This window comes from Microtus pennsylvanicus, chromosome 5, assembly GCF_037038515.1.
Source record: "Microtus pennsylvanicus isolate mMicPen1 chromosome 5, mMicPen1.hap1, whole genome shotgun sequence".
NCBI classification, from domain to species: domain Eukaryota; kingdom Metazoa; phylum Chordata; class Mammalia; order Rodentia; family Cricetidae; genus Microtus; species Microtus pennsylvanicus.
In genome coordinates, this window is record NC_134583.1 from 85,184,348 (window position 1) to 85,198,233 (window position 13,886).

The 13,886-nt window shown below is 51.7% G+C and overlaps 1 protein-coding gene across 12 annotated transcripts in view; it reads left to right on the top strand.

Annotated features, from left to right (window-relative positions):
- Positions 1-13,886, top strand: part of Shank2 (SH3 and multiple ankyrin repeat domains 2) — a 443,257-nt gene that overhangs the window by 186,481 nt on the left and 242,890 nt on the right. For 8 of the 12 annotated variants that reach the window (XM_075972893.1, XM_075972896.1, XM_075972898.1 and 5 more), the window contains exon 12: positions 9,660-9,978. In XM_075972893.1, coding sequence (XP_075829008.1) covers positions 9,660-9,978 — 319 coding nt within the window. Of the gene's footprint in view, positions 1-5,102; positions 5,835-9,659; positions 9,979-13,886 lie in introns of those variants that run through there. The other 4 variants (XM_075972902.1, XM_075972903.1, XM_075972900.1 and 1 more) reach the window with 2 other exon arrangements.

Sequence of the window (13,886 nt, forward strand, 5' to 3'; positions counted from 1 at the left end):
AGTTTCCTGTGTGTTAGGAATTCCCAGCTCCCAGTTTCAGGGCAAGAGGAAACAGTGGCATCTCTTAGCACCGTGAAAAGCCCAGAGGGCCAACTGCAGTACTGGGAATCCAGAGGGACATTGTCTCCAGTGACAGGGTCAGCCAGAGAGGTATCTTGGAGGGGGTAACACCCTGAAAGATAACAGAGGCATTTGAACCTGCTAAGGTGGGTGTATGGCTTTCAGTGTGGAGGACCCTTGCCCACCATCTTTCCATCTGCTGACTTGTCATGTGGTTTGGTTGGGATCTTGTCGTTTTGAAGTAGGGTGTCACGTACCCCAATCTGGCCTCAGACTTGCTGTGTGTAGTTGAGGATGACTTTGGAATCCTGATCCACCCGCCTTCATCTCCTGAGTGCTGGAATTGTGGGTGTGAATTATATTAGCAATGCCGGCTTTGTGCTGTGCTAGGGATCGAATCCAGCCAGGGCTTTGCGTGTGTTAAGCAAACACTGAGCCATGTCCTTGGATTCCATTATGCGTTCTAATGACCTATATATATATTACTCAGCCGTCACTGGCAGCACTGTCGCAAATAGAAGTGCACTTGAACCCCTACCACTCTTGATGAAGCAGCTCTGGCCAAGTCCTTTTATACAGAAGCAGGAGTGCAAAGAGGGGGTGGCTTTTCTGGAGTCAGAGCCTTACCCCCGACTGGGTAGTTCTCCAAAGGGCTGTACGTGGGGACACCTTGCTTTGTCCTGCAAACATGGACTCATGTAACCCCACAGCCAAGTACTGGGAATCTCCTAGTTACTCTGGTTCTGCCTAGGGGGAAACCGAGGGTCAAGGGAGTTCCTGACCAGCCAGCCCATGGCGGCAGAGTACAGTGCCTCAGCCCATTGCCTGGCTCCCATACCCCTCACTGAAGCTACAGCGAGGGGAGACACGCCTGTCATCAGCAGCAAGCACTTCCGAGTCTCACCACGTGCCGGTAGCACCTGCCACATCCTCCCTGCCAGGACTTGAGAGCCTCAAAATGTTCTGATGCACGGAGAGCCTTTTTTTGTACAAGAAGCAAAATTATTTTCCAGCCTGTTGTCAGGCAGCCGTCAAAAGACATGGAAATGAAGGGCTTAGTGAGTCTCTGAGAGGAAGTCCCATGGCCAGGGTTGGGTGTAGGGATGCAGGCTGTTGGCCATGCAGGCCATGGAGTGATGGTTTGGGGCTCATTCAGGGTCTTCCTGAAATTGGTTCCAAGGGTACAATATGATTTTTTTTTCAAGTGTGCGTGGACACTGAGTGGTGGCAGACAGAAATGGTACCCACCTTCTGCAGGACGGGAGTTCGGGTAGACAGCTCTATGGTTGTGTTTCTAGACTGCGACTCTCTGCCATCTCTACATTGTGTACTGCCCTGGTCTGCCATCCCGAATAAAACCAGGTTGGTAGATGTAGATGTAGGATGCTTATAGATGTAGCAGTGTATGCTCAGGAGGCTGAGGCAGGAGGAGGGGGAGTTTCAGGCCAGGTTGAGCTACGGACTGAGACCCTGTCACTAAAGGCAAAAGAGAAAACCAGAAGGAAATGGTTGCTTGGTGCCCTTGGCTTTAGGACTGTGATATTGTCACACCTGTAATGCTGGTTGAGGCAGTGGCATCTCCAGGACCCAGGCACCCTGCACAGCCTCTGAAAATCTCTAGAGAGTCCTACGGCTGCTCTCAGGGACCCCAGGATGGGGATGCTCCCAGGACATTCCAGAAATCTCAGACCCCACCATGAAAAAATGTACTGTGAGCAAAGAACCTCTAGCAGTCCTAAAGAGAAACAGCTTTTGGATTTCATCTCTCCCTTAATTTTAATTTTTAATTCCCACTCTGTAGTTTCTGCCTTCTTTAAGGATGGTATCAGTGGTGCCAGGGGGCTGCAGTTCGCTACCAGCCTCAGTCAACACCACGACAACTTTCCTCAGAAGCCTGGGTCAACACTGGGCCCCCATGGTCAGGAGGGTGAAAGACCCCAGGGAATGGAGTGGGCAGCGCTGTGCTAGGAGAGGAGGGCCTGGGCTCGCTGTATGTTGACTGACATCTAAGCACAGAGCCAAGGCGGTGTAAGCCAGACTACGACTGCTCACATGGGCTCCTTATTCACATTGATGATCATGGCTGATGTGTTGCCAGCCAGGCATGCTAAGAGGTCACTGGCTGTAGTAGCATCATAGGATGAGGGATAAAACAGACCCTGTGTCTGTTTGTTGTGTGAAGCCAGGAGGAGAGATTCAATGGTAGGGGTGGGGTACAGAGCTAATATTTCCTTAGGGTAGGGATGCCATGACCTTCCTCTGACAGCAAGAATCACCACATGCAGGTAGAGACCCCTTTGTTCCTGGGGTCATTCAAGGACAGAACGATAGGACTGTATCAGAAGCGACCCACTCCCAGAGCAGGAATTCTCAGAGTGTACTATGAGACACCCCCAGTTCTCTTCAACTGAGTCTACCCCAGACCGAGTACCCAGGACTCTGCCTGTTCAGATCTCACAGTCCCCAGCTCACCTGTCTACCGTCCCATTTGCCACAGCCACAACACAGGTCACCCCCATTCCATGTTTGGCTGCTCTCAGCCTTGACAGGGAAGATTCTTTTAGCAGTGGATGATGGTAAATGCAACCTCGTAACTGGTCAGTGCTGAAAATGAGTGGCTGAAAACTTGGCCCGGCATGGGCCGTGGGGCCTCTGTCACAACCCTCTGCACCTCCCCCACCACCAAGGCTCAGGGAACATCATGGAAGGAAGAGCAGACAGAATATATCACTAGAGGATATGTGGAGGCTTGTGAAATACTGTCTTTTGGACATGGCACAGTCGTTGCTCCGCGAACTCCCAACATCTGTGGTTGTGGCCTGTATAAGACCTTTACAAGGCCAAGCTAGCCAGAATTGAAGTGTGGATGGGAAGGAGCTCATGAGCCCCCTCTCAGCTGAAGGGCTGTTAGCACTGGATGGCTGCTGGGTGAAGTTCCGTTTTTCTGTGAATTTTAACAAGGAAAAGAGACCGGATGTTGAATGTCCAAGAGAAGATAGTGGGGTCACTGGGGTGAATATGACCAAAATGCATCATAAAGGGAAAAGAAAAAAAACTGTTTAAAGGTGTCTGAAGAGAGCATCCTTGGTGTGGAATCACAGTGTGGGGGGTCCTTTGTCACCTCATCTTCTGTCTGTAGTGTGACTATTTCCCCTGGCTGCATATGATATCCACTACACCTGTTGCCCTTCTGACCAGCACAGCTCACTCTCAACAGCCTGATGGGACGTGGAATTCAGGCTTGGCTCTGGCTGCCACTGAGGGAGCTGGATAGAGACACTGTTCTGCTTGGTACAATTCCCAGCTCTTCTCCTTGGACAGCCCAGGGCCCTGCACATTTGCGCAGCAGTTTCTACTTGTGAACAAATGCACCCAAAGGAGCAGCTACCTCATGTATGACTGGTGGTGATGGCAGCTGGGAACTTTGTATCTGGGCCATGTGACACTGCTCCCTGGCTGGAGTTTGGGAGTTTGGGGTTCTGCTCTAGGGAAGATGGGACAGAGACCTGCTTATCCCTTGGTCTTTTGACATATCTGAGACCCATATGGAAAAGAAGGTTCTGCCATCTCCTTGATTCAGAGAGGGTATAGCATGTCCAGGGACGAGGTCTCCTTCCACCTCCACCGAAGGTCAATGTCAGATGTAGGATCTTGGAGGGGGGGCATGACTGGCACAAAGCCTGGCCTCTGGCTTCACAACACAGTTGTGGGCACACACTCTGCATCACACAGTGGCCAAGGAGTTGCCAGAGCAGTGGGTGGCAGGGAAACTTGGCTTGGGTGCAGCTTTGCGCTTTCTGGAAGATATCGATCCCCAACAGATGGAACAAGCACTGAGCATCGCTGGTGTCCCAGAGAGTTCCCAGAGCTCTGGCGAGTCCCCTGAGCCCATGTGCTGAGGGGCATGACTGGCAGGGTCCCTGGCCTGTGATATGGGACTTCCTGTATTCGTGGACACTGCTGTCACCACCCCAGTCTGGCCTCCAGCCAGTGTTCCATGCTGATCTAGAAACCTCCATGTTGAAACTTTCCTACTCTGTCTTTAGTTCATCCCTAAAAGCTGCACCCTCATGGGTGATACGGTGGGCAGAGGTCCTCCTGGAACCTGCCCAGCCTTGCCCAGAAGGTCCAAGTGCCCAGAACCCACATGCATGATGTTGCAATAAGCACTAGACAGCTGCTCCGTCTCTAAGCCAGCACAAGTCTCAGGAGCCGTTCTGATGCCACCCGACTGTGACACTACAGGGGAGGATGTCACCCGGGCGGTTTTGACATGGCTGACGACCGTGTGGGCCCAATGGAAATGATGTTTAAATGCTCAGCCGACATGAAGCTCACACACAGACACACAGTGAATCAGGCACAGTCTCTCCCTTCCCAGAACCCAGACAACGCCTGGCACAGCGTCGGCCATCCTGAGCATGCTTAGGAAGGAAAGTGCCACTGCTTGGGCATGCCAGCCTGCTCTTCCTTACACCGCCATTTTTGTTGACATAAACTGTGTCAGCCATATGGAATTGAATTCGGTGCTCCAGTTGCTTTTTCCTGTCTCTTCCTTTTCCTTTTCTCCCCCACCCCCCTGGGTTTGGGAAGCTGTTCTCTTAGCAACCGCAGAAGCTCACACTTAATTACCGCCCCAGTGGCAGATGCACCCCATGCAAAGTCTGACCCTCACATTCGCTCCTGCTCTGGAAGCACCTCCACCCTGGCATGGACATCATTCCCCATCCTACCCACCTTTGCTTGTTCCCCCCATCACGCTTTGTTTGCTATACAGATAGAACTTTCTCAAGGCAGCAGTTGGGGAGATCTTCCCTTGCTTCTAGACTTCTGTTGGGGTGTGAATGCCAGAGGCATGTGGGGAAACAGCTCTGAAGGGCCCACTTTTGCCAACTGCCCCCAAACTGGGGTGCTTTATCTCTGACTACCTGGTCAGTTATTATTTCCCATTCCCTCCACCCAAAAAGCAAATGTAAGCAGTAGGAGGTGGAGTCCTGCTTTCCCAGGGTCATTATCAGAATGGGGAGGGCGGGAGAAGTAATGCCACTTGTGTCTGTTTCTTACAAAGGGAAATAGGTCACTGTCAGGATTCCTGAATCCTGCCATGCCTACCCAGGTGTCAGGGATCTTTTGGTGGCTTGTCTGAAATGTAGATATTTCCCCCTTGACTTTCTTACATCTGCTAGCTGACAAATAGATTTGGCTTCTTCTTTAAAAATGTAAAAAAAAAAAGAAAGAAAAGAAAAAAAGAAAAAGCACAGCACTTTATATTTAGCCACAGGCGCACGGAGCACCCGGCAGAAGCCGGGTTTCCTTGGATAACTGGGGCTCCGGCTCACAAATGCCTCCCGGTGTCTCCTGGACGCCAGCTCGCGCGCAGTCGCCTGCTCCATGTTAACCCTGCGTGGTGCTGCTTCTCCGATGCCCTGCTTGCTCGCCCAGCAGAGTGGCATTGCTCACATGAGGATCGCCGCCAGAGGTAGCCGGTTCTGAGAGCAGCCTCAGTCTGCGCACAGTTGCTTCCCAGCTGACAGACAGAATATGGGGTGGGCTTTGTCACCAGCACGCTGGGTCTGGCATGCCCAGCGATGCTTGGGGCTGCAGAGCGCCCAGACGCCCGCCACTGCTCGCCGGGTCCCAGCCGCGCCAGCTCCGAGGGGCCGGGCTGCGCGCCTAGCCTTCCTGCCCGCCGAGAGGGTTATATAATGAGCGGACTGCTGCCAAAGTCACAGGGAAAATGAAGTCTTTGTTAAATGCCTTCACCAAGAAGGAAGGTAAGGAGAAAGCTGTAGGAAGCGTGGGGTGCCTAGCGAGCAGCTGTGGGCTGCTTCTGTGGGGAGAGGGGACTCGGGTGCCTCCTCAAATTGCTGGTTGTGGTTCATTGCTCAAGGAATAATTGCCCCAGCTTTGTGATTTGGTTTGGCTTTAACCGGGTCTGGAAGATTAACACAGATGAAGGTGCCTTTGTATTTTAGTGTGTTCCTGAGCCACCAGCCTCTGGTGGAACTGCATTCCAGAACATCTCATCCAGAGAGCCTGTGCCAGAGGGCACATTAGAAAACTAGGTCCTAGGGAAAATAGAAGAAGTTTTGGCTTTCATCCTCCAGGGCACCTGGAGAATGTGAGCACCTGCTAAGGAGGGTCAGGGCACATGGCTGGGTGCACCCATGGCATCCTCTCCCAGTGCCCGTTGCCAGTTCTGCCTGGCTGTCCCTGGCTGCGAAGCCATGGGGTGCATGAAGAATCCCTCTTTATCATACCTTGTATGAATTTTATTGTGGGGAAGAAAAAAACTGTATAAATAAATGCATGTAAGACAGCTAAGAAAATATCCACCCACCTAAGGGCTTGCAGATTGCCTGAAAGAAGGAAACCGTTGGGTGGCATATTAATCATTTTCAGACAGGAAAGAAGCTATTTTTAACACTTTATGAAAAAAAAAAACATCCTTTGCGTGTATGGTCCCAGTCAGAGAGTTTTGTCAGACGGCAAGCTCTTTCTCTGATGAAACCAGGTTTCCAAAGAGGTGACTTTAAGAAAATTAGGAAGCTCACTTTCCACCCAAGCTCACTGTGAACTAAACACCAGAGATATTTCAGCAGCTGAGAAACTAATTTGATGAGAGGTTTGGCCATTAAGCAAAGCGATTTTCATTAAAACATTCACCCTAATGTCACCTGTGTGGGTCCATTTGACTCACTTGCCTGGTCTTTGGGGTGAAATGTGTATAAATGTCCCGGTTCTTTTATTCTATGACCCTGCCTGCATGGCTTCGCCTGCGTGAGGACAGCCTGCCCCCTCCTTCCTTCGGAATGGAAATAGAATAGACTTGTTTCTTTTTCTAATGAGGCTTACCAAAATTCGCCATGTGGGACTTCGATTTTTAGAACCCATGGATGACATGAATCTCAGAGTGTTAAATAATGCTATCGCTATTCTGTGTTTCTATGGACTTTTCTACAGAATTTATCTTCCCATTGGGCAGGACATCGAGTTCCCTCCCCAAACCACTCACTTTGCCATTAAGGGTGTTAATGCCTTACTGGTTACATAGTCAGGGATGCAATCAACTGTACTGTTAGGGATGGGTGTCTCTACAGATGCAGTCTCAGGGTACCTGCATGTCCGGGTTTTGGAGCCGTGTGATACATTCCAGGTGCCTCACCCAAGGGGTACTCCTGGAAGCCCCAAGGTGCAGGGACCGTCTTATCCTCTCCATGTCGGCCAGTCTTTTGGCTTTCACACCAAAAGAGTATGCCAGCCCCCGATCTCAGTGATTGACAGATGAGGCCTGTTGGGATAGCGGGGTCACCTGTCCTTAAATCCAAGAGGACCACAGACTCCCTGTTGGTAACAATTATAGGCTCTATGGTAAACACTCTGAGACTTCTCAAGGTCCTCCTCAGGGTAACGTCATCAGTAAGGTTTCCTTTGTGCCCAGCCAAACACACCTGATAGCCTGACCTGGCTATGATTCTCTTGGAGCTGGGCTTCTGGGGCTCTACGCCTAGCTCTTCAAGAGCACAGGCTCTTGACTCCAAAGCAGAGACTACCGGCCTTTGGTGTTCCTGGTCTGTCTCTGGCCAGCCCCTGTGAGTCACATGCTGGAGAAACTGGGAGTGAGATAGCACATAGCCAATGGCTTGGCTGAGCTTCTTCTCCCATCAAAAGCTTGCAGAGAAAGCAGGTTGCATGAGACATGCCTCTGTCCACTGGAGGGATGAGGACTCCTTTTATACATCAAATGACCCCAAGCCCAACAGCTTCTTCCCCTGCCGTATGGCTTCCCGCTTGGCATCTAGCTCTGATTCTTAGGACAGAGAAGTGTCTTGACTCACAGCTGACCTGAAAGAGCACTCTCAGAGCCACCTCTGTCCCTGTGAACTATGCTGGGGCTACTTCTGTTCCTAGAAGGCCTGCCCAGGCCACTCAGTCCCCATGAGCAGTGTTGATGCTACCTCTGTCCCTGTGGGTTTTTTCAGTACCACCTTTATCCTTGTGAGTTTTGCTGGGGTCACCTCTTAAGCTATGCCTGGGCTATCTCTGTCCCCATGAGTTCCTCTAGGGATACCTCTGTCCCTGTGAATTGTGCTTAGGCCACCTCTGTTTCTGTGAGCTCTGCAGGGCCATCTCTGACCCCGTAGAGTCTGCCAGAGCCATTCCGTTCCCATTAACTGTGCCTGAACTACTTATTCTAGTACTACTTATATCCTCATAATTCTGATGTCCAGATGAGTAGAAGGCTGTGGGCTCTGTGATATGGGGTGCCCACCTCTGACTTCTGACCTTGGGCAGCTGATACCATAGGCTGTCCTAAACTGTGGTGTTCTGCTTCTCTTTTGATGTCAGGGTTCTTAACCAGGTCAGTTCCCTGGAAGCCCCGGTTCTCTGGCTTCACAGGGTCCTGTCTGCAAAACGGAGCCCTAGCCTTGGGCAGCACAGGATGTAGGGGCAGAAATCCTGTAGCAAGGCTTCCCTGGGCATCAAGAGGCTAGGAGATGCACAGTGTATCTGGCCATCAAGGGGAGGACAGCTATTGTCGCTGTCATTGTAGCCTGGAGTGCCACTCCTGAGAGACTGTAGAGATTGATTTCTTTTATTGACCAAACAGCTGAACGCTCTGGGTGACTTCAGCGTGAACGCCATCCCTTGAGGTGTCCAGGTTTGCTTTAGCTGAGTCCCTGGGTGTGTTGGGCTCGGGAGTGTGAGAACCCAGCTCTGTCTAGACCTTTTCATGAGACGCTCAGTGAAGTGGGGCCACCTGCTACTGCTGCACGGTACTAGGCCCCACTTGCTGGGAGAAGAAAGGAAAGATTCTGAGGTGTTGTGGTCTCCTTTACCTAAGTGATGGGGGTGGGGAGAAGCGACTGGCTTCCCTTGCGGGGAAAGCCGTGACCAAGGCTGTGGGCCTGAGTGGGTCATAAAGGTGAAATGCCCCTTAGTCCCCATCCTGGATGCTGAATGCCCAAGCTTAAAGTGACACAGGGCAGATTCCCTGAGGTCTGTCTGTGACTTACAGATGTCTTCTCTGTATCCTTATGTCATCCTCTGTGTGTTGGGATCCTAATCTTTGGATTCTGATGATTGCCGTCGCATGAGGTCATCCTAGTGACCCATTTTAATGTAGTCACCCCTGTAAAGGACTTCTTTCCACAAGTGGTCACATCCTAAGGTCCTGGATTATACCCTAGCGTATGAACTTTAGACACACAGCTCTGCCCATTGCAGAGGTTTAGTCCCATTTCAAGGGCATGATCCTGATCCATGTAGTGTCCTAACACTTAGTGACATGGGGAAGCCTGTCCTTACCTGTGTCATGGCTGTGTCTTCCTGCTGAAGGCATGGGCTGGCCCGATGGAAGGCCTGACCCTGAGTGCCTTCCATCGAGGTCCTGGCTTGAGTTTCCATGTGCCTCAGTGTTTCTCTGCATTCATGTGGGGGGCAAGTCAGGCTTTGAAGAGCCCCGCAACAGATCTTGCATCAAGCCTTCAGATGCATCACCGGTTTGCACGGGGGCTTGGATGCATACAGACCTGCCCTCCCTGTGTCTTATTCCCTGGCATTACTCATCTGCCTCTCTCTTTCTCTCCTCAACCCAGTGCCCTTCCGAGAGGCCCCAGCTTATTCCAACCGCAGGCGGCGGCCCCCCAATACATTGGCTGCCCCCAGAGTTCTTCTGCGTTCCAATAGTGATAACAACCTCCATGCTGGTGCACCGGAATGGGCTGTCTGTTCTGCAGCCACCTCCCACCGAAGCCTCTCACCCCAGCTGCTGCAGCAGACACCCAGCAAGCCTGATGGAGCCACGAAGAGCCTTGGAAGCTATGTCCCCGGACCCCGCAGTCGCTCCCCCTCACTCAACAGGCTCGGTGGCACTGGTGAGGATGGCAAGAGACCACAGCCACATTGGCATGTGGGGTAAGGAGAAGCTGGGTAATGGGCATGGGCTCTTGTGGGAGACAGTTAGCCATACATGTTTCTCAACTCAGGCTACCCCAGAAAACACCAAGGCTGTATTCTGTTCTCTGAGCCTGGGGGCTCTCTGCTTAGCCTGGTACCCTTAATGTCTATTTTTCAGCATGGGTGAGGACGCTGAGCTGTGCAGGGGCCTTATGTCCTTTCCAATGCCTTGTCTCCTTGGTTCTTGTAATGAAATGGCTTAGGGAACCAGGATAGAGAGTACAGTCTGTGGTGTCATACAGCCTGTTCAGTATAGCAGCGGCTCAGAGTCCCTCCACCCACCTCTGAAGCAAACTAGAATGGGGCAGGCTAAGGGACCAGTCAGGGTGTCACAGGCTGGACCTTCTGTAGGAAAGGGGCTTCCAACCTGCACAGCCAGGAAGGGACCTACATCCCTATGTCCAGCTCTCAGACACACCTCTGCCTTCCTGAGTTTCTTAGCCAAGAGAAGAGACTCTCGGGATTCATCTCATATGGAAGCCTTGAGGCCATGTTTGGTGACCATCAGAGAGATTCAAGGCAGCACAAATGGATCTTCTAGCTTCCTGTGATCCCTGTGGCAGGTAGTGGAGGATGGCAGGATGCGGACAGGCACCTGCCGTGGTCCTGTCTTCACTGGAGAATTCCATTCTCCTTTCCCTAGTATCTTTTGTCTCCCTTTCCTCAGTCTCTTCCCTTTTGATTTTCTTTGCCCTGTCCTACCTAGCACAGTCTGACCCAGAAAGAGTGGGAAGCAGTGTGCTTGTCCACAGTCTCTGCCCTGGGCCTACATAACACACATCTCTGTGCTCACCTCTCCAGAGACGGCACCCTCTAGTGGCACCCAGAGGCACAGCTGAGCCACAATCCTGAGCCCATCCTGGAGATTTGCAAACCCTGGGAGGTGGGTGGGGCAGTCAGTACTTCCAGGCCTCTCTCAGCTGCCCAGATGTGGAAGAGTGCTTAACATCACAGGCTGATCAAGCTGTACTCATCACGGGGACATTCCACTACTGTCTTTCCTGTCCTGAGTGACTTTTGCCTTGGCTGGTGCTGGTGAGACCACTGGGGAGACAGTGGTATCCTTGGCCCATCACCAGTTATGTTTATCTGGGTCAGGTTGCCTTTCCCAAGTCCCACCCATCTCTGGGGTTTCAGGTCGTGAGGTGAGGATAGTGACATTGACAACACCATCTATTCCCCCAACAAACACCCATTCTTCATTTGGTATCAGGAAGGACACCCTCTTGAGACAAGGATCTCACATTGCAGAGCAAGGTGCTCAGAGACCATAAATCATTCTAGATGAGCCATGGACTTCAGAGCACACAGGACAGTCTAGTATTTCTCCTGTAGGCCCTAGGAGATTCTGGGGTAACCACTTTTTCCATTCCAGCCTATCAGACACGGGTGTGAAGGTGACAGATTGCCCTGTGGCTCTGGCCTGTTTCTACCCATATGTTCTCCCTCTGGATCCATAGGAACATGGGGATCTGCACACTAAATCCTGCCCTCGGTGGAGCAGAGACATGGTGACCTCAGTGACGAGGGAAAAGGGCTCCCTCCCCTGCCTTGCATCCTGATCCCTGGGTTGCTCCAACAGAAAGGGAGGAGAGGGAGAGGGACGAAAAGGGAATGAGGGAGGGAGGGAGGATGAGAGAGAGAGAGAGAGAGAGAGAGAGAGAGAGAGAGAGAGAGAGAGAGAGAGAGAGAGAGATTTAAGTCCTGCTCTCCCTGGCCACTTTCTTGTCACCCACAGCTAATTGTGGTAGCATGTCACTCAGATACCATCAATACAATGTCAGTAAGACTACCAGGTTTATGGTTAGGGTAGGTGGGTCCCAATGAAGGGTAATCTCCATAGAGCAGGCACACCCTGGCTGCTTGTGGACTCTGGGTCCAGACACCCCTTCTTGTGTATTCTGCAGAGTGCAGTAGTCTATGGCTCCTCTGGCAGGCCACACCTACCTGAGTGCAGGAGTTAAAGCCCTCTGCACTGGGCACTCCCCATGTGCAGATGTGTGTGTGTGTGTGTGTGTGTGTGTGTGTGTGTGTGTGTGTGTGTGTGTGTGCAGGTGTATGTGTGTGTTCCCAACCTTTCACGGGAGGGAGACAGGTTGATAGCAACACTGGCTTCACATAAGATGGAATTCAGACCTGGGGATAGCTAGGGCTACTCTCTGGAGGGTTGGAGTCATCTGATAGAAAATGCATGAGTATCAAGAAGGGATGAGACCCTTTAAGTTCAGCAGAGAATGGGAAAACATGGGAAATAACCCATGTTCAGAGCAGCCATTATCATAGAGTGAAGGGCTCTTGATTTGGGGTAAACCTGGCCTTATACACAGGCAGAACCCTCTCCCACCCAACTAGAGCCACCTAGACAAAGGAGGTACTCCTCCATAATCAACACAGTACTGGTACCCCACTTCCCACCTGTAAGTTGGGTAAGCCCTCATTCTATTCACCCTCAAAGATACAGTGAGTCTGCCTACTGACGGCTGGTTGTCCCGCCTGTATCCTAGCCCCTCCTGAAGCACTGTGTTTTGGCCTGTTGAATGATGGCAAGTCCTGGGGATGGGCAGTTGGAGGCAGGGCAAACTAAGGTCCTGGGATAAACCTCCTACGCTTCCTGGTTTGGTGTGTTTCTTCCTCTGAGTCCTAAGTGGCAGGATGGCACGTGTCCAGTCCGTAGGCATAGCAATGATGGCTAACGTGGCCCATCCAGAGCTAGTGCTCAAGCCCCTGTGTGCTGAATATGCCATCTGCTATGCCCAAGCCCCAGCTAGCAGCGCTTACAAGCTCCATTATCCCAACCCATTCCCTGAGAGACACTGGTTTCAGCCTCTGCTCGATGACTCTTCCTGGCCATATCTGGGTTTCTTTGGTTCTGCGCATCAACCCCACCCACATCTTCCCAAGAGCAACCACAGTGCCTGCCTCCTTATAGAATGTCCCACCTCCATCCTTGGCCCACTGGCCCCACCCTACTGCCAGTCATGGTGCCCTAGTCTCTGACTTGCCACATGTTCGTTCAGACACCTTCCATGGTCTCAGTTGCACTGCCTGACCCTCACCCTAGCTTAGACAGGGTGTGGGCACTCAAACCTTGATTTTGGTTGTCACCCTGGTCTTAGCAGAAACATGCCTGGTTGGAGTGCACTCTGGTTCACTCTGTGTGGCCTTTCGTGTCTTCTGTGCTCAGATGTGTGTGCTGCCCTGTGATGGGCCACCTGGGAAGTTATAGATGAATGAGTAACTGATGGAGGAGTAAATGAATGGAGAGAGCTCAGTGTGTGGGTAGTTCCTGTTCACACAGGGTAGCTGGGAAATGGCCCGATTTACCCTTCCCAGTTACCCCCAGAACAGAACGTTGGTTTTCTGGTACTGAATCTCCAGCAATCTAACCCTCAGACTAAAACAAGTCGGCTGGTACTCCATCTGGCTGCTCTTGGCCAGAACAGGAAGGAAACACAGATGCCAGGGCTGGGAAACTGCTGAACCATTCACACTGTGTGTGTCCTAGCTTGGCCTCTCAGGCCTGCACATTGGAGACTGCCACTTACCTGGGGCTGCAGAGGGGCTGTGACTCTACTGTTGCTCAAGGCAGCTCGACGGAAAGCATGGCCCCTGGGCAGGAAGGCACCGTTCATAAGACACCTTCCCTTGATGTGCCATCTTTCCTGTCTTTTACTACACTACAGGATAGAGCATCAGGATGCGAGGGTTGCACTGACCTCCCTCCATGCAAGGTCATTATTTGTGGAACCTCTCTCCCATCTGAGATGGGTTCAATGCTTCTACTTGCTACCTTGCGGGAGAGTTCATGACATTCAAATTAATAGTGATTATTAAGATGCTTCAACACCCACTTGGGACCACCCATC